At 39.6% G+C, this 20161-nt stretch overlaps 1 protein-coding gene across 5 annotated transcripts in view; it reads left to right on the top strand.

Moving 5' to 3' along the window:
• SCLT1 (sodium channel and clathrin linker 1) overlaps nt 1–19820 on the top strand; it is a 43009-nt gene extending 23189 nt beyond the window's left edge. For all 5 annotated transcript variants that reach the window (XM_082237659.1, XM_082237660.1, XM_082237658.1 and 2 more), the window contains 8 exons: nt 552–623; nt 3347–3421; nt 6436–6581; nt 9089–9281; nt 10535–10731; nt 17419–17497; nt 18198–18293; nt 19416–19820. In XM_082237659.1, the coding sequence (XP_082093785.1) occupies nt 552–623; nt 3347–3421; nt 6436–6581; nt 9089–9281; nt 10535–10731; nt 17419–17497; nt 18198–18293; nt 19416–19478 (921 nt within the window). In that variant the 3' untranslated portion in view covers nt 19479–19820. The remainder of the gene's footprint in view (nt 1–551; nt 624–3346; nt 3422–6435; nt 6582–9088; nt 9282–10534; nt 10732–17418; nt 17498–18197; nt 18294–19415) is intronic.
• The last annotated feature ends 341 nt before the right edge of the window (nt 19821–20161 follow it).

The raw sequence follows: 20161 nt of genomic DNA, 5'->3' as shown, positions 1-20161 counted from the left end.
AAAAGACAAACAATAAAATGCTAAAATACACAAATACTAAGATGTCCAGAATTTCAAACAAACCCAGTACTCAAAATCAGTGTTCAGACATACTGCCACAAATGGGTGTGTTCTAACCAAACAGTGGAACACCAATACTCCAGGTGGCTGCCTGCAGTAATCTCTAGGGGAATGTTGTTGCACGTCATAGGTGTAAGTGCAGAGGACTTTCCTTGAGTTGGCAGTAAATAGGTGTGTGTGTGCAAAAGGAGATTTGCTCTCAAATAGAATGGACCTAAGCTGTTCAGGGCCTATCTTGCATGTAAATTGTGATATATTTTATCTTCTCTTGATGTTTGATTAACTGTATTGTTCTAGCTTGTTTATTTATGTTTATGTTTATGTTTATGTTTATATTTATGTTATTGTAATCAGGCCAGGAATCAGTTGACAAGATGAGCAAGCAGCAATTTAATTAAATTTAATTCTTGTTTATTCTAATGGTGCATTGTATGACTGGAAAAACTAACCATTGCATACTAAACAATACACATATATATATATTTTAAAAGGTAGAAAATGAAAAGAAAAGGTGCAATATTCAGATATCCCGATTAGCAGAAGAAATTGATGCACTCCAGAAGGTATGTCTTAGGTTGTACTGGAATTGCTTGTTCTTTGCCTTTAAACTTTTTTGGGGCGACGTAAATTGTATCATGAATTCAATATTTCTGCTGTGTCACATACATTGGGAGAAGGAAAATTCTAAAAGGAAAATTTAGCCACAGTTGTGCATAGCATATGTCCCATGGATTTCATCAGTAGTAATGGGAAAGAAGCTCAGATCCCACTGAAATAAGTTAAGCTTAAAAGTGCTTTTGTTTTTGACTGGGTTGCTGTCAAATTATTATTAAAATGAAGCATCAGAGTCTTCATTAAAAAAATTCAGCAATGGCTGTTGCTGGGTGGTAGTAGTTGATCACTATTTATGCTTTTGTTTCTGAATCTGACTAAATGGTGCAGAACTTTTATCTTTTTCAAAATGCTAGAACAAGTCTTAAAGTCTCAACAATATTTGTGGATTTTGGTGTATTCTTATCAAAGTACTACATATGTGAACATTTTATTTTGTTATCAAGTTTTCATGCAAGCTCTCTTTATTCACATGGTAGTAAGGTTTTTTGAGGAAAAAGCTAAAAATGAAGGTTCTCTCTGCTCATCAGAGCTTCTACTTGTGCTTTTAAGGAGGTTCTGCAGAAGATGAAAAAGATAAAAGGAGTGTTGTTTGTGGCGGGGGCAGGGAAACTGTACCTGTACTTGGATGCAAGGTCATGTTAAAATATAGGTGCCTCCCTGACTGTGGATTCTGAGGTAAACAGGGATTAGGGGTTCAACAGGGGAATAGAAAGAGTCATTTAAGGGATATAAAGAGATAAAGGAGTGAGGGAAAATGCTTAATTCTCCCTTTGCCCCCATTCTCCCTCCAACTTTGCAAATTTTTGTGGAATATCCCCCCCCCATCCCTTTCAATTTTTTTGTTCTAGCATTGTATTTTTATTTTGCTTATTTTCTAACCTACTTAATACATTAGTATGGCACCTGATAATAAAGTATTCTCTAGATTGCTTCTAGTAACCAAAACAAAAAGACTACCAACAACCATAAAAAAATAAAGCCAGCAGGAAAAGATGAAACCATTATAATAAAAACTTACAACAGCAGTTCTCACATATTTTAAAGTGTTCCAGAATATCATAGAGGTACATGCTCACTAGAGTGCTTCAGTCTGTGGAACTGGCACTTTTACAGTGCCATATAACCAGCGGCGTAGCGTGAGTTGTCAGCACCCGGGGCAACGCAAGTAATTTGCGCCCCCTAACCCGGGGCAAGGCAAGTAATTTGCGCCCCCCGCTGCCGCCCAAACGATGCCGCTTGCCCGGAGGAGGGGGGGGCAGAGAGGCGAGGAAAATGCAACGGCCCAGCAGCTGCAGCAGCACCGGCGGAGGCGGGGCTGTGAGGAGGGGCTGCCTGGCGTGCCCTCCGCGGCGAGCGCTGAGAGCCGCTGCCTGCCGGGCGCCTTCAGCCCGGACGCGCGCACAGCTCGTCGGTTCCGCGAGACATGCGGCTCCGCTACAGCCTGCGCCCGAGGCTCTTCGGCGACTCCGGAGGCAGCGAGCGCGCCCCCCCCCCAGATGTTGCGCCCGGTGCGGCCGGCACCCCTGGCACCCCCCACGCTACGCCACTGCATATAACATTCTTTCCACACTTGCAAGGAAGTAATCCTTTGACTTGGCAACACCTGCACTTTGGAACTCCCTGCCCATTGATATTATAGACACCTTTGCTGTACTGTTTTCAGCATCCGCTAACAAAACGTCATGTAGAATGCTTTTGTTCAGTGTTAGTCAGCTATGCCCTCCTCCACATTTCCTGATTTCATTCTCCCACCTAGTTTTTAGGGTTTTCCTTTCCACCTTTAACCAGCATTAAATGGCCACTGAGTCTGCCCATTCTTCATTTGGGCTGGTTTGAGGTTCCTCTCCCCCTTAGGACTTTCTTCCTAACTATTTTTTTGTCATTTCAAGTTTGCCCAACTCTGTTGATACCTCACAATTGTGTAGGGATGACATCACTTTCACTGCATAGGCAACTGCACTTACCTCTCAGAAGTTTGGATATAAAAGGAGTGGTGGTTATCAATGGTCAAAGTTTCAGATAAAGAGCAATGGAAATGAAGGAAGCATTTTAAAGTTGCACATATACAATAGACAATGTAGCTTACTCTTTCAATCTACAAATATAAGAAATGCAAAAAATAAACTTTTCATAATTTGTGAAAGCAGCCTTGTACACCTGTCATTCTTCTCTACAAGGGGTTATATGCAAGTATGTTATATGACATACTTATATTTTAAAAAGGAAAATCAATGAGGATGTCAAATTCTACACTGTGATTGTGGTTCTGAACTCTTCCTTCCTCTTTTGGAAGCAATGATACATTGTGAGTTCCAATCATGACTTTCTGAGTGTGTGTTAGAGAAAGCAAAATCATGTGTATAATCAAGTATATGACAAGCTACTTGTATGTTAATTTGCTACAAGTGCTATAAATATTTCAAAAACTATTGTCCCAACAGAACAACCTGATTAAGATTAAACTACTAGTGTATATGTGACTTGTTTTATAGGTAGAGAAAATGCAAGACAGAGAAGACTTAAAGGAAGCTTAAAATGAGTGATGTTTGTGCTTACTCCACATACCAGGTGCTAGATGACTCAACCCTGGCATTGTTTGCCAAGTAGAGTTACATTTGTATATGGTTTGCTCCTTTTTCTCCCTAATGCTTGCCTTTTGCTTCTGTGGTAGGAATGTGAAGAGAAGCAGATCCAAATTGAGCGGAGTGCTAGAGAAAGGCAAACTGTGGAAGAAGAGCTAGAGAAGGTGAAAAACTGTTACCATAGTAGTTTTCATGTATTAGTATGTACTATGAGTATCTGTATGCCAATACCTAAGATTATATGTCTTGAAAATTCTAATATTTGCATGTGGGATACAATAGACAGAGGACAAAACATTGGAACCTTTTTGAGGTAAATACGAAGTTATTGTTGAGGTAGGAATGTCTAGTCTGCTGCATCTACATTGGCTAACCCATAGCATAGTTCTTTGGTTAGCTTATAAAGATATAGGTCAGCTGTCTCTGGAGATAATAAGTTAATGTGTAGGCCATTGTCTGTCAGAAAAGGATTCTCCCGATATCCTTGAGAAATTGGGAGGAGATGTAAGTTGTGCCAGTCCAGAGATTGGAAACAGATTTTCTCCAGAATTTGGATTGTTTCATGTGGCTTGATGTTTTGAGGCTGCACAATATAGAATGTGTATCTCAAGAATGCAGAGCAAATTTGATCAAGGTTGCATCATGGAATTTATTGTGTGCCTGGAATGCGTAACAGAATTAGGGAAGATAATTGGTAGTAGGAGGGGGTTAAAGTACAACAAGAATGCATTCTGGAGAGAATACAGAACATGTGTCTTAGTATCAAGCATTATCCCTGCCCCCAGTTACTTTCATGCTTATCGTGGATTTCATTTGAACTGCAGAAATGTTCAGGGCACTGTTCTGTATTGGGGAAGTGAGTTAGATCCATGGAAATAAGTGTTGAGATTCAGTCACGATGAACCATGGTTCAAAATGACAGCATCAAGCCATAGCAAGCTTTGGGCTCTCTTGCTTCTTTGTTTCTGTTCTTCTGGCATTTCTGTGGGGATATCAGAACCATGCACATCTGTTGTTTATAAGGAATAGTTTCATTTCGTCCATATACTACAAACTGTGAAAAATCATAACTGTGATTTGTTATTCTAAACAACTTGAAATCATGGGTTAAGAAGCTGATTTGTTTTCAGAAACAATATTTAAGATTCAATACAGATTAGAGTCTACTTTAGAAGTGTGGTTAGTCAATAATGGAAGTGAAAACTTACCTCCTTCTCAAAGTGGAGGAGGAAAGGGAAGGGTGGAATGCATAGAGGCTTAATATGGCTCATTCCCATCATGATAAACCATATTTTATGATGTCTGAACTGGCCCATTATCATAGAATCCTTACAACAACCCAGAGCACAATCCTTACCCTATGTATCTGAAGTAAGCTCCATTGAGTTCAATAAGAATTGCTCCACTTAAGTGTTGCTTTAGTATGTTATATTATTCCTATATCTCAGATATGGAGTGGGGTGCTGGGGCTTAGAAATTGTGAATTCAAGGCAGAGCTCAGTTTTGAATTGGGAATGTTGAACCTCACATTAGCCTCAGCAGTATACCATCACTTGGAAACTCAGACTAGAGTTGATGAGCAAATAGATGAGATACCAGTAGCTTTTATATGTCATTACTCATAGTAAAACAACAGTTCCATGAACCATCCAGTGACAGTATCCTTTGTTTAACTAAAACCCAATGAAATGGTGAAAAAAGTATTGAAGAATTAGAAGATGGGTGTAATCTGTTACCAAAAATCACTTTTATCTAAGCTCTGTTTCTCTTGCTGCAACTTTCATAAAGCATTTTTAAGATTAACTTAACAGTGAATTACAAAAATAAAAATGACCACAGTCCAGAGGGCAGTGAATGAAAGAAAAATGCCACATGAATTTCCATGTGCAAGGCCTAAGTGCAAGATTTAGCTATGTGATATAAGATTTCTATATGCAGAGCAGATTCCATGCATTCATCATCCTGCTTCTTGCAATAAGCTGTTTCTGTAAGGAAAGTAATTACTCTGACTACAGAAGCTGTTTTCTGTGAAAGAGCATTTCTCTATAATTTGTCTTCTAGAAAACCCCCATTTAAAAGACTAGGTGAAAAATGCAACTAACCTTAAAGGAGTATGAGCAAAAAATTATACAGATTGATGAGATGAGGGTTACAGGTAAGCAGTTCACACAATTTATTTAAAGTCTGTTATGCTGCCTTTCTGCTTGGCAGATCACAAGAAGGTAAAATCCACTTTAACAAAAATATAATTCCAGGAGAGAGAGGGAAGCAGGAAACCACCTCAGTCTGTTCCAGCTGAGGTATCTACTCCCTACCAGGTCCTACCACCAGCTTCCCTGGGCAAAGGATCCTCATGCCTTTCAATAATAATAAAACCAATAATACCCTGCCCATCTGGCTGGCTGTCCCCAGCCAATATATTTTAGATAGATAGATAGATAGATAGATAGATAGATAGATAGATAGATAGTATATTGATATTTGCTGAAGAGCTTTATTTGTTTTAATGTTTCTTGTAAGCCAACTTGCAAGGATTTGTATCCTAAAAGGTGGGATATAATAAATTGTAAGAAATAAATATCAGTACAAAACCAACAGCAGCAGATAATGGGCTAAAAATGGGCTAAAAGCAATCAAAAGCAGCAAAAGCAGTTCACATATCCTAACTGAGTCAACCATACTAGTAATTATAATCAAATTAATACATTAAATAGTCTATGAAAAGCTTGGGTAAAGTATTGTGGTACCTCGGGTTAAGTACTTAATTAATTCCGGAGGTCCGTTCTTAACCTGAAACTGTTCTTAAACTGAAGCACTACTTTAGCTAATGGGGCCTCCTGCTGCCGCTTTCTGCACGATTTCTGTTCTCATCCTGAAGCAAAGTTCTTAACCCAAGGTACTATTTCTGGGTTAGCGGAGTCTGTAACCTGAAGCATATGTAACTTGAAGTGTATGTAACCCGAGGTACCACTGTAATCCTCTTGTCTGAAGCCAGAAAGATAACAGAATAGGTATTGGGATGATTTCCATTGGAAAAGGATAGTCGTTTGTAGAAATGAAATTCCATTATCTTGAAATTTAAACTATGAACTATAAAGTGGTTGATTGTGTAACACCAGTGGCGTGGTTGTTGTTACAAGAATCTACCTGAATTTTCTTTTTTAAACACTTCAATTAGGTGTACCGTGAAGGTAGAGGAAATGAAGGTGATTCTAGAAAACTAGAAGAGCTTTACCAAAGGTGTCTCATTGCTGAACTAGCCAAAGATGATTTGCAACGAAGTCTACAAACAGCACAAAACAAAATTAAGCAACTTGAAATGAAGTAAGTAATCACTATTTACTTATAAACAAATACTGACATTCATTCAGTAATACTTCACTGGAAAGTCCCTTGAATTGAAACTTTTGTCATTTGTTTTTATATCCATTGTCCATGTTTTCATGTTATGTAAAACCCTGGTTTAACATCACATGCACAAGCATGAATGAGCTGCTGGGAATCTTGGGGTTGCATGCTCTACCCTTTCTCTCAGGCAGCCAGGAAGAGGATTTTGGCACAATTTCACTTTCCATGAAACCTGGCTTATCATGTGCAAACCAGAAATTGTGGTTTCAAGAAAGGTTTGGCCAGTTTCTAAACAAACCAGCTGCAAACCATGGGTCATGAAACTGAACTAGAGTTCATTTTAAACTATGATCTCTGTGTCATGCATAACAAGTCAGGTTTTGTGGAAAGTGCAACTAATCTCTGTCATACTGGAGGGGAAGAAGGAAGAGCAGAAACTTAGATAGGGTTGCCATATCTTGAAGAGCAAAAAAGAGGACAGCCTGAGCTGTGGAAATAAGCACACAGGACCGCCACCACAGCTCCCATGGGTCTCTTTCCCCAGCTTGGGCTGGCAGTGACTTGAGCATACAGAGCAGACTAAGCCCCAAAACCCAGATATTTCCTTTAAAATGTAAAAAATCTGCACAGGTGGGCATATTGGCCCCTGCAAAAGGACAGGTCTGGCTTTTCCCGGACGTATGGCCACCCTAAGAAGCATGATGCTCACATTGGTTTCTTCCTGCTCATCAGTGCCAGATTTACATACGGGCTGAGCAGACTGCAGCCCAGGGTCTCATCATCTGTGGGCACTCAGTCTCTTTCCAATTTTTAAGATAAAAACAGGCAGATTTTACTATCTAGGCCCAGTTGCTTAGTAACATGAAACACGTAACTTATGAGTCTGACTGTATAACAGTTACACAAGTGTGTACTTATTGTTAGTAAAGTTCATGGAGGCATTAAAGTCAGCCATGAAGCAATACAAGAGTTCAGATCACTACCTATCATTATAGCGTGTGCTTTTTGAACAAGTAAGGATTCTTTTAATTTTGACTTTTTCTGAAAACAATGATGAGTATGCAATATAAAAGTGGTGCTAGTAAATGAAAGCAACAAAAGGAAATACTCAAAACTTTGAAGCCAGTCATGTTGTATGGCTTCATACAGCAGGTAGAACCAGCCCTATATAATCTCTCAGAAGCAGAAGCCTTAGATAAACTTTCTCCAAGACACAAATTTAAGGAAATACATATATCGCTGTCATGGATGCTGTTGAAGCCAACCTATTTCTGATCTCACAGAACCCGTCACGGTGCGTGTGTACAAGCGTTGAATGCTTATAAGAAGAGTACACTTCTCTTAGAATGTTATTGCTGCTGACAGCATCATGCTTCAGATCAGTTAAGAAGGAAGGAATTGCAAAGCATTTCCCCCTATTACAACTGAATAGAAAAGAGTCACATTGTTACAGGGGTTTCACTATAACTTATGCTCTGTGAGGGAGGCCCTGCAGCACTGTGACTATAGAAAACAGAAGGTCCTTCTTTTACTTGTAACTTGGTAAAGGCTTTTTTCGGGGTAATATATTCCTATCCCTTAGGCTAGGCTTGAAGCTAACTAGGATAACTTTTGCTGTAGCTGCAAAACTGCAGGAATAATTTTATTTGCCTACACAGTTTGAATTTCTTCTACTAATATCAAGTTTAATCAAATTATCCTCCCTACATCATAGCACAGTACTTCCATTCAAAAAATACTATCAATTACTGTAATAGCATTCAAAAAACACATCACAGTGAAGATGAAAAGGCTCATATTTAAAATAGTACACCATGAAGTTCAGTACCTTCTCATAGTCTTCTGAAATGTTATGAAGCTAAATGATGTGCAGTGCAACCCTCTGAATGTTTACACAGAAGTAAGTCATACTGTGCTCAGTGGGAGTTATTCCCAGGAAGGTGTCTCTAAGACTGCAGCTTTAAAGCAATATTTGAACCAATATTGGGGCAGGTGATTTCCAGAAGAAGGGGGCTGCAATGGAAGAGACACTCATTGTTGTTGCCACCTTATGAAACCTTGAAAGGTCAACAAGAATTATCTCAGCTGTAAGCTTATTTGGTGGAAAAAAGTTATTCATGTAACCTGCTCCAAAATTGTCTAGCTGTGTTTCATATTCGCTCTCATTTAAAGCCCTGAGAATGTTTCAAGGCATGCCCAGAGCTTCCCATATAATAACTGAAATAAACAGGGAAATCCTTCTAAGCAGAGAGGCTCCATACCAAAAAAAATGAAACTTAGTGGGGAATACTTCGCTTTTTAGTTGCCAAGCCTTTTGATCATTCAAATTCCACACTACTGAACATTGTATGTATTATGCATTCACCTTAATTAATATATTAATTTCTGTGCATTTGTTTAACATATTTGTATCCTACCTTTCCATTCAATAATGGATTACCAAGTATTGTTTGTGAATTTCTCCTCTCTTCCTTGACTTCAAGCTATGAGGAACAGAGAAACAGTGGTCAGGAAATGATTTACAAGTTGCAAAGTATTCTGGAATCTGAAAGAAAAAACTGTGGCTCTGTCAGTGAAGAGCGCCTAAAACTCCAGCAAGAGAACGAGCAGTTTCAAAAAGAAATGGAAGAATTGAGAAAGCTGGCTGTGGAGGCACAACAAGCTGCAAAATTAAAGGTATTTGCATTTATATGGTATTTTATTTTTGATGTCACATCTTTGAAGATTCAATGAAAGGAGAAATCTGTGTACAAGGAAACAGACAGGGTGTCTAATTTCTCACGAAAGCTCTATCACCATAGTTTAATATTCCTTAACTTTGTATTCCATTCGCTCCTTTGGTGTTTTTCAAAATATACTAAAATTACCTTTTGCAACTATAATAATGTTTCTTATCCACATGTCAACCCAGCTATGTAAGATATGGACACAACTGACTTTTCCATTAATGTTCCAGTGTCTGGAAGCAGTAGTTAGGAGGACTGGATAACTACGTGCCACTTGGTTCTTTTCCCAATCAAGTAATTTTCTTCCAGACAGCAAAAACTTTTTAAAAAATCATACATAATGCAAACAGACTAACATGTTAGTCTTCTTTTATAACGAGAGATATACAGCCTAAATGTCTAGAAAATGCACAACACAATATAATGCAAGGGGATTTTGGGCCTAAAGCCTATTGACATCACTTTAAAAAAAGGGATCAGGAGCATTTTGTACATGCAACTCTACCAACCTCAATTTTGATATGATTCAGATCCACTATTGCTTATCCCTTTCATTTTCTTCCTACTTCTCTTATATGCTGTGCTTGTAAGAGAAGATTCCTGTTTTTTGTTTCTTATCATCTGCCTCTAATTCCTTAACTTTCTCTTCCGTTCTGTTCTCTTCCGTTTTCTCTTCTTTGCAGCAAAGTTACACATAAACTTGTTGTCTTCTTTCCATAGTTGGTTATTGCCCTTCAGTTGCTCACTTCGGCACTTTACACGTGGAGTTCGCGTAATAGTTGGCAGAACTAATTAGCTGTTGTTGGATGGAGACTTGGGGACAGCCTCAAGTTTTTGCTCTGATACCTAAAAGATAAATCAGGGCTTCATACAGAATTTTTACTGCAGAGATTCAAGCATTCAGTGATGAAATGAGTAAAGGATGAAAGATCTGCACACCTAGAAACAATTATTACTCATCATGGGTGATCCAAGCATGACAATCTGCATTCTCTTTTCAATCAAATTAGTTATTCATTCTGAAATGTATTCTTTCATCTTATATCCACAAATAAAAGTCCAGTAATCTTTTGCAGATAGATATAGCCTGATTGTCAGTATGTGCACACAAACAAACAAACTTCAGTCCTTTAGTCAAAAGACAAAAACTACCGTGAACTAATGTGAGGCTTTAAACTTATTTTACTTTTTTTTTTACTATAGATAAGCATAATGGAGAATGAGCATATAATAAAAGAGCATGGGTCTGAAGTTCGTTTGAAAGAGATGGAAGATGTGCATCGAAAGTCTACTGCTGAGCTGAGACGCCTCTTGATAGCTCAACAGAAAGCAACAAACCGGTGGAAGGAGGAAACAAAGAAACTAACGGAAGCTACAGAAACTAGAATAAATAGTTTAAAGTAAGTAATACAATTTTGTTTGGCATTTTTAACAAATGCAGGCAGCTGGGAATGGATCTGCTGGGACCATAATTCAGACAGGAAATGTAGATGTGATACTGTTCTTGTTTAGATTTTAATTAACATTCCTCTGTTTTGTGATTGTCCAGAAATAATAGCTGCCAACAGAGCAAATCTTTGAGAAGGTAGATGTAAAGCTTCCAATAGATAAGCATTGCTGCGGGGAAAACTCTTTCCCCACTGCAGTTCAGAAAGGTTTATTAATGGAGCCTGAATCAGCTTAAGATGCAGCAGGATAAACTATAAAATCTATCCTATTCTTGGAAAGTGAGGCTATTGTTCAACCCTGCCCTGCTTCTGGAAGGAAAGAAACCCTGCCTTATTGCCTCTTCTCAACAGTGGCTAGAACATGGCATGTTCTCATTAACTTTTGAAGTGATTCCAAAAATCAACAGTGCTGCTCAAAGAGGTGGTAGAGCAGTGGAAGAGCAATGTCAGTGCCTCATGCAGTCAAGCTGCAGGAGATGGGTATTAGCACCCAAAGTGGTCACTGAGGTCAGGCAATAGCAACCAAGTCAGTATTTGCTGGATCTGAATAAGTGTTTAGCTGTTAAAACCCCAGATTCTGTTGCAACATGGAGCTCTGATCATTGTAAGCAGGTATTTCTAAATCTTCAATTCAAAAGGGGGGGGGGGACATGGTGGTGTGCACACAAAAATCGGTAAGGTGTTCATAACTTTAATTGGCTTCTTTCTGAAACAGTGCTGCTGAGATTCAAAGGTGGCTTAGAAGAAGCTTATTGAATGTTCTTTGTAGTTAACGCTTCAAACTAGGAAGTCCCATTTGCAGTCAGGACCTGGAAATTGTAGCATAGTCTGATTTAACAAGAAAAGATGCACCTGCGCCTTCTATCCTCCCTAGGCAGTTATTTTTCTCAACTAATTCCCATACCACAACTCATGGGGAGGTAAGCAGCAGATGCAAGGAGAGTTCTGCACCTGTCCTCTTACAGGATGGATTTGGTTATCTTTTGTAATATGGCACTCTGTGAGAGGCCAAAATGTGGTGCCCCCAAATGGATCTTTTTAATTTTGTCATCCGTCCCGTCCCCCCACCCCCGCTCAATTTTGTGCAGGGGAACCTTCCGCACCACCCTAAATCTGGCACTGCCTCTTACTATTACAGAGCTGCATACCACTCTGGCCCTGCCTCTGTCACACCTTCATTAGCTCTAAACTTTTAAGGTAATATAAAGTCATAAGTGTTTGCCAAACAGTAGCAATAGTGGCTATATGTTATATACTATTTGGTTACTGCATTTGGCATTGTTTTCACAGGTGCATGGAGTGGGGGGTAGTTTGGCCAATAAGGAGCCCCATCTGCACTGTGATCCTGGGGTGCCTATTTGAGATCATTTGGGGTTTCTGTGGGCTCCTATGGGGTAGATATTTGCTTTCATAGTTCCCAGTGGAGGATAAAATTCTAACTAAGATAGCAACTTCATCATTTTTTTTCTCCACCACACCCTGAACTCCACCTGTTTCTTGGACTCCCTTACAGTATCATGGCAGTTATACTTACATCACCACTTAAGGTTACATAGGTTTAAAGGATTGAGTAGCAATCCTATTCTTGTTCAGGATAGGACTGATAGTGTGTGTGTGTGTGTGTGTGTGTGTGTGTGTGTGTATGCTCACACGCATGCCAATTTACAACACCCATTCCCAAAGTTTGAGATACTTGAAACAAACAGATAAATCCTACATAAAATACCCATTAAAGTACATAGAGTCATGTGGCCGCAGGCATTAAATGAAGATCTTTTAGAATTTCCAGGTTCAGTTTTAACAAGTCTCCAAGGGAGTTCCTTGAAGTGTCTTAAGATACTCAGATCTCGATAATGCAGATTCAGCGTATGCTAATTGTGCATGCTCCTAATGTTGAAAAGTGACCTCAGTGCCTTTCATTTATTAAAATCCTTTCACCTTACTAAGGAGCCCTATCATGTTGAGAGCCACTCTGGAAGTTAATTGGCTGAAAAGCAGGCTATAAAAATCAGGAATAAATGAAAATGGGTCACTTAAATTGTTTGTGTTGCTCTTCAAAGATTCCCCAGTATCTTCAGTGGCATTATTTCTATCATAATGACCTGTAATCCTATAGTCCATTTTGCTCATTACTGCAGTTACAAACTGTACTGTGAAATCACAGAGGAGTTTGGGGTCGTGGTGGTATGAGCCAACCTATTATTAATCGTAATAACATTTTCACCAGCATTTCTATACTATCCTTCCTCTTTCAAAATCAAGTAAGAATAGCTGTTAATCTTACACTTTACAGTGATGCCCCACAAGACGAATGCCTCGCAAGACGGAAAACTCGCTAGACGAAAGAGTTTTCCGTTTTGGAGGTGCTTCGCAAAACGAATCTCCTATGGGCTTGCTTTGCAAGAAGAAAATGTCTTGCGAGTTCCTGCGGGTTTTCCCCCCCTTTCCCCCCCTTTTTCTAAGCCGCTAAGCTGCTTATCAGCTGATCCGATAAGCCGCTAATAGCGCTAATCCGCTAATCTGTCAGTGGGTTTGCTTCGCAAGATGAAAAAACCGCTAGACGAAGAGAATCACAGAACGGATTCTTTTCGTCTTGTGAGGCACCACTGTAGCTATAAGGATTCCTTCAGCTGGGGAAATGTAATTCCTATTGAAATCCACTGAGACTTAGGTGTTTGAGGCTAGGCACAGACTAACAGGTTAAGGCCAGGATGCCAGTCACCTTGTGCACACTGGAGTGCCTGCAGTCTCTTCCTCTGACAGGAGCTCATTGTACCACATCAGATGTTTCCCTGCAGGATTCTCCAACTTCTCAGAGTAGTATTTCAGGCAGTGAATGATGCAGCATGGGAGAGGGGGCAGACAAAAGCTTCCTGTGCAGCTGTTTGGATCCCCTTAAATTAACACTATTTTGAATAAATCAGTTTTGAGTTTCATAGGCGTTCTTTCTGAATCATGGTTGTATCTTTGTATTTTTAAGCTTTTGGTTGTACAGCTTTCTCATGATTTCCAAGACTTGATCCTTCTGGGATAGTATAGTTGTTCATTATTAGGTATTAGCTAGAGCAGTGTTCTTTTGACATACCATCTAGTCTATTAAATAAATTACATCATATTTAGGGACCTTTGAGTCCCCCACCCCTTCATTTCTACCACGTTATTTTTGGCTGGAATTCTGTAATACTTGGCAGCCATAACTGTTTATTTTAAGATATTGATTAAAAATGTTAACAGGATGAGAAACAGCTGCAGGTACTGGCAGTCTACAAAATATATAATTACTAAGAATAACTGAAGCATATTACGGCATAAGTCAACAGAAAAACATCTGGAATGTGCTGTATGTGTCACATGAGAATTTTGCATTAAACACTTCCCACAGCTGGCAGATTTATTATCTTTTCTGCTCTACTACTAAACAGCTCACCTTTGTTTTCCACACATAAGACTTTGTGGTAGACACTTGAGCAATTTTCTGCAAACTTCATTTACCTATTTTAATGAGGCAAATTCTCTGGAATATGTAGGAACAATTGGGACTGATTATCGCTCTGATAGTTTTATACTATGTCACCTTTCTGGTGTGTGTGGGGGGGACGACGACTGCTTCTCACTATTTCGGTATTTTAGAATTACCAAACGCAAAAGGGTAGCCATGTTAAAGGTAAAGGTACCCCTGACCGTTAGGTCCAGTCATGAACAACTTTGGGGTTGCGCACTCATCTCACTCTATAGGCCAAGAGAGCCGGCGTTTGTCCACAGACAGCTTCTGGGTCATGTGGCCAGCATGAAAAAGCCGCTTCTGGCGAACCAGAGCAGCGCACGGCAATGCCATTTACCTTCCCGGAGTGGTACCTATTTATCTACTTGCACTTGACGTGCTTTCGAACTGCTAGGTGGGCAGGAGCTGAGACTGAACAATGGGAGCTCACCCCATCATGGAGATTCGAACCACCAACCTTCCGATCGGCAAACCCTAGGCTCAGTGGTTTAGACCACAGCGCCACCCACGTCTAACAAATGTATCATGGCATTGAGTTTTGTGTGCAAGAGTTCAATTGTTAGATGCATGAAGTGTTATTTGACATATATACAGATGGTTACAAGGTGGGGATGTTGTTGTAGAGTGCGGTTAGGAAACTGAACAATCAATGCAAATGATAGGTGTCCATTTACTGGGGAAATAGTAATGCAAAATAGTGTTTAGTGCAAAACAGCATTTAGTGAAAAGGATTGTTTCAGTCCGGTTGTGTGTGGTGAACTGTCAACTGTTGATTAATTAGCAAAGAAGATAAAGCGTAGAAGGTGTGAAGATGAACAAGCTTCTGGTAACATGACTGCTGTTTGTTGCAGAAGCTTGTATGTGTACAGGGTGCCCCAGTTTTTGAGCCACTGGAAGATGATTAGTGGACTATAGTTTCCTCATAGTCCTTCAGATTACACAAACTAACTACTTGGAGTTGGGGGAGCTGATTCTCATTGTAAAGACAGCATGTGAGAACCTGAGGCTCCTCTCTCCACTTCCCCACAGAGATCAGAATGGCTTGGAGACTTAGGAAATGGTACCAATGGGGGGTCTTTCCCTTAGGTTCCTGGCACTGCAGAGAGGTGGCAGTGATCTCCATTCTGATCTTGGTGGGAGATTGGAGAGCTATAATGCGCAGCCTTCACGGTGAGAATTATTTAAGAAAAGCCAGGGTATGTAGCTGCTTGCTATGTAATGTGATCATCTAGTTTGGCCGTAAGAACCTGAGAGGAAAGAGTTATCATAGCCAGACTGTTGGGAATCTGAGTGCAGTGGTACCTCGGGTTACATATGCTTCAGGTTACAGACTCTGCTAACCCAGAAATATTACTTAACTTTGCTTCAGGTTGAGAACAGAAATCGTGCTGTGGTGGTGCGGCAGCAGCAGGAGGCCCCATTAGCTAAAGTGGTGCTTCAGGTTAAGAACAGTTTCAGGTTAAGAACGGACCTCCAGAACGAATTAAATACTTAACCCGAGGTACCACTGTACGTGCAGCTACTCACACAGAGTCAATTAAGGTTTGGCAGACAGCCAAGGCAATGTAGAGGAGTAAGTCTCCCTGGTGATAGAGAGGCATGGAAACAGCTCCATGATTGGTCAAGCTCTCTCAAGGGAGTAATGATTAATGGCCTACTAACTGGAAAGTGTTAGTTCAGTGGTTCAGCATGTCAGTGTGGAGGTTGAGAGTTGTGAGAGAGCTAGCAAAAGATCCGTGTTCTGTTCCTGTAAATAATCCACTGAATATAATAAACACCTAACTACAAGTTCCTGGTTCCCGCTTCGTCCATCCTGTCTGCAGCCAAGTTGCCAATTGCTTTCGTGAACTCTGTGTTTACTCTGCTAGGTCTGGCTAAGGTCCTGCAACTAGTCAGAAAGCTGCGAAACACCAACAGGTTTTGCAAATACAGACAACAATGCTATGAGAGTCCTAGAGCCCAAGACAGTGTGGTTTCTAGGATTCCCCCGTTTGTAGATCTTGGAAACAAATAGAAAATAGCACATGAGGTGTGCCTGCGTAGATTTTTCCTGCACTCCTACAACACATTGTTCCTTTCAGTATTCAATGGGTGTGAAAAATGCATTATTCATCAAAAGCTGCACATCCTCCCGTTTGTAGGACAGTTGAAACGGGTCAGACAAACCAGTGTTTGGGATAAGATCCATTGCAGGAGAAGGGCTTGGGGTGCCTCATTCTCAAGCTTGCAAGCCTGTTCACAGAGATAGGGTGTTATATTTCTACGAGCTTCTTTAATAAATTTGAGGTAGTAGGCAGGACTTTTGGCATTTGCTCAGTGGTACAAGATGCCAGGGCCAGAGGTAAAGATTTCCTGTACACAGTGTGCATCTTTTTGCAGGAACTACTTTGCTCAATACGAAGAATAAGACAACCAGCCATAGCTAGTTATGAAAATTAAAATGCCTCCAAACTAGCTGTACAACAAAAACTGAGTTGCTACTCAGACTTTGATAAGAAAACTGAGTGGGAAGGCATGTGCACTCTCTAGAACCGTGCACAGTCAACAGACATCTTCCTTGAGTTTAGTGGACTGTTTGCTCCCATTTCTTAGCTCTGGAAGGTACAGCTTTGCCCAGGATCCCATGTGTCCCTGTAGGGAGACCATGACATAAGTGGTATCCAGGCTAATACTTGATGGACACCGTCCATAGGATTATATTGCTTATTTTATCACATTAAGCAGGGATGTGGCATTCCAGCTGTTGGATTCCAATACCCATCAGCCCAGCCAGCATGGCCAGTGGTCAAGGATGATTAGAGCTATAGTCCAACACCTGGAAATCCACAAATCCCCTGTCCTTAATGAAAAGTCTTTATTTTTGTGAATGAATGACATTTTAGATTTTTGTTAAAAGTAAGGTTTCGGAATTGTTGTTGTTTGGCTCTTCGTTATGAATCTGTCCTATCACAGTACTGTCACAATACTAAAGATGGTCATTATTGGTATCTTAAAGTACTATCCTTTTCCTACTTCATTGGAAAGAAGGAATTTGAAAGAGGGAAGAATATATGATTGTCCCATATACCTCTGGAAATGACTTAGGTCAACATATATGTTGATTTTCATTAATGAGTTTCTTTGATCTTGTTTCATAGAAGTGAGCTGAGCCGTCAAAAAATTTACACCCAGGAGGTACTTTGTCAGCTGGAAAGAACAAATGAAAAGGTTATTGAGGTAAGAGAATGGTCCCCATCCAAATGCTGTGCTTTAACTAGATCTACATCTTGTCTAACTTGAACTCTCTTGGTACACATCATTTGTTTGCTTAGAGTAGTTTTCAGCTGGAAAACTGTCCTATTTGTGATCATACACATTGGGGAAAATGCTAGGAACATTTATTTTACTATTATTAAAACATTCAACTTCGTTCATAGCTAATTTTGAGCTGTTAATTTTTTTTACTAGGTAATGGTTCCTTTCTGTGATCTTTAGCTTGTCATTTCTTTCTGCAATGGCTGGTTCAATTTTTGTAACAACTAAAAAAATATTCTGTCACAATTAGCCCTCCTAAGTACTGATCTTCATAGTTCTGCCTCTTTGGACAGCCTATCATCTGTCCTTACTTTCCTTTGAAGGCCAACTGATTGAAGCATCTCAGGAGTCCAGCACCACCCCTTCCCTGTTGAAATTTGTGCTTGTAACTTCCTTAAAATTATGTTTTTTATATAAGAGTTGCGTCATGAGATTCCGAAGACTGGAAATCCCTGTCAAGGTTAGACACAATGCATAGGAGCAACCTGCCTTGTTTGCCTTTGTTAGTCGGTTCCTGGCTTTGCCATTCACCAAGTTTCTCTTCCTTAAACCTTGTTTCCTGAAATATGTATGATCTGATAACAGAAACTTAAATTTGTAATGAGCTATTTCATTTATACAGAATGAAAAATTAATGATGGAACATCAAGAGAAAGTCAACAGACTTCAAAGGCGACTAAGCCAGGCAGAAGAGAGGGCAACCACAGCATCTCAACAGGTATCTAGAAATAAATCAGATCAGCACCCTTATTACAGCTGCATAACCAAAAATCTTTAATCATAATAATTTTATTATTTATATGCCGCCCATCTGACAGGTTTGCCCCAGCCACTCTGGACAGTTCTCAACAAAATATTTAAAACACAATAAAATATCCATTAAAAACTTCCCTATACAGGGCTGCCTTCAGATGTCTTCTAAAAGTCAGATAGTTGTTTATCTCTTTGACATCGGATGGGTGGATGTTCCACAGGGCGGGCACCACTACCCAGAAGGCTCTTTGCCTGGTTCCCTGTAACTTCGCACAGTGAGGGAACCGCCTGAGGGCCCTCGGAGCTGGACCTCAGTGTCTGGGCTGAACGATGGGGGTGGAGACACTCCTTCAGGTATAATGGGCCGAGGCAGCTTAGGTCAGCACCAACACTTTGAACTGGGCAGCCTTCAAACTGGATCATTTAATGAAGAGCTGAATCAGAGTCTTAACCAAATTAGTGTTTCAGTTTTCTCTGTTGGGATGAAAGTCAAAACATCTGCATGTAAGAAAGTTCAGCTGTACGTGGGGACAGGATGGGAAGTTATTGGTTTGTTCTTATTTGTATTATGCATTTTGTGCTTTTATCTTTTATTTTTATGCGGTAGTTTTTATCCCAAGATCTATGAAGTGTGGTATGTAACTCTTAAAACTGGCAACTGTGCAATTCCTCTATGTATTCATAATGAAGGTCGCTTTCACTCGATAAACTATTCAGAAAAAAACTTAGGAATCATATATATATATATATATATATATATATATATATATATATATATATATATTTGCTTTCGTAGATTTTCACGGGTACAGGAATGCAGGTTTTGGTGTCTTCGGGTGTCTTCCCGTGCACAGACACCCCGACTCTTACACGGGAAGACACCCGAAGACACCAAAACCTGCATATATATATATATATATATATATATACACACACACACACACACACACACCCCTTAACTATATTGTAGAAGCAGAATAAAATAATTCCCTCACTTTATCTGTACTTCAGCTTGCATTATAATCCAATTAGTTTAAAGATTCCTACTGAAGAAACAAAATATTGTTTTGTTTTGTTTTAATTACAGCTCAGTGCAATTACAATGCAGAGGAAAAAGGCTGCCTCCTTGATAGAGTTGGAAAATACTTGAAAGTAATATATTGTTCTTCCGTGCAACATGTAAGTTGAGGCTGCTGAAGAGCAGCATTAGGACATATCATGCACAGAGTGACTTCTATAAAAATGTGCATCACTGTTACCCGAGAAGAGAATCACTGTGGCTTCTTCACAATAAACATTAAGTGGGTAACTGCAAATACATATTGAAGTGAATTAAAGGTAGATGGAAAGGTGGATTGCCTTATATAACATGTTTTGTTTTATGGTAGAAAACTTTGCCACAAAGTTTGAAATACACAATTGCTGAATTTTAAGGTTTTTTACAACTGACAGTACCTAATGTTGTGTTAATAAACTCAACATTTTAAAACTATTTTTTCCCCGTGTAAGGTGTTGAATTTGAAAACAAATTGGCCTTTGTAAAATTGCTATTGTATTTATTTTTTTACTTTTATTCCTTAGATGTTAATTGACACCAGTAAGACTACTCTTCTGGTTCCCCAAATTCTTGTGGATATACAAACTGTTCCTATTACAGATGAATACTTCAGAGATGTTATTTACAGGATTCAGAATACTATTGCATTTCCATGTTTATAATGTAGGAACTACCAAAGAATCAAAAGGGCTTTTAGCATTATGGTTTGAGACATGTGTTTCCAATGCACACACATATGAGTAACTTGGCTTGGAATTAGCCTCTCAGAAATGAGT

Source organism: Podarcis vaucheri (assembly GCF_965113315.1).
Source record: "Podarcis vaucheri genome assembly, chromosome: 9".
In the NCBI taxonomy this organism is placed as follows: Eukaryota; Metazoa; Chordata; class Lepidosauria; order Squamata; family Lacertidae; genus Podarcis; species Podarcis vaucheri.
The sequence above is the reverse complement of the archived record's forward strand: the minus strand, read 5'-3'. Positions and strand labels throughout refer to the sequence as shown.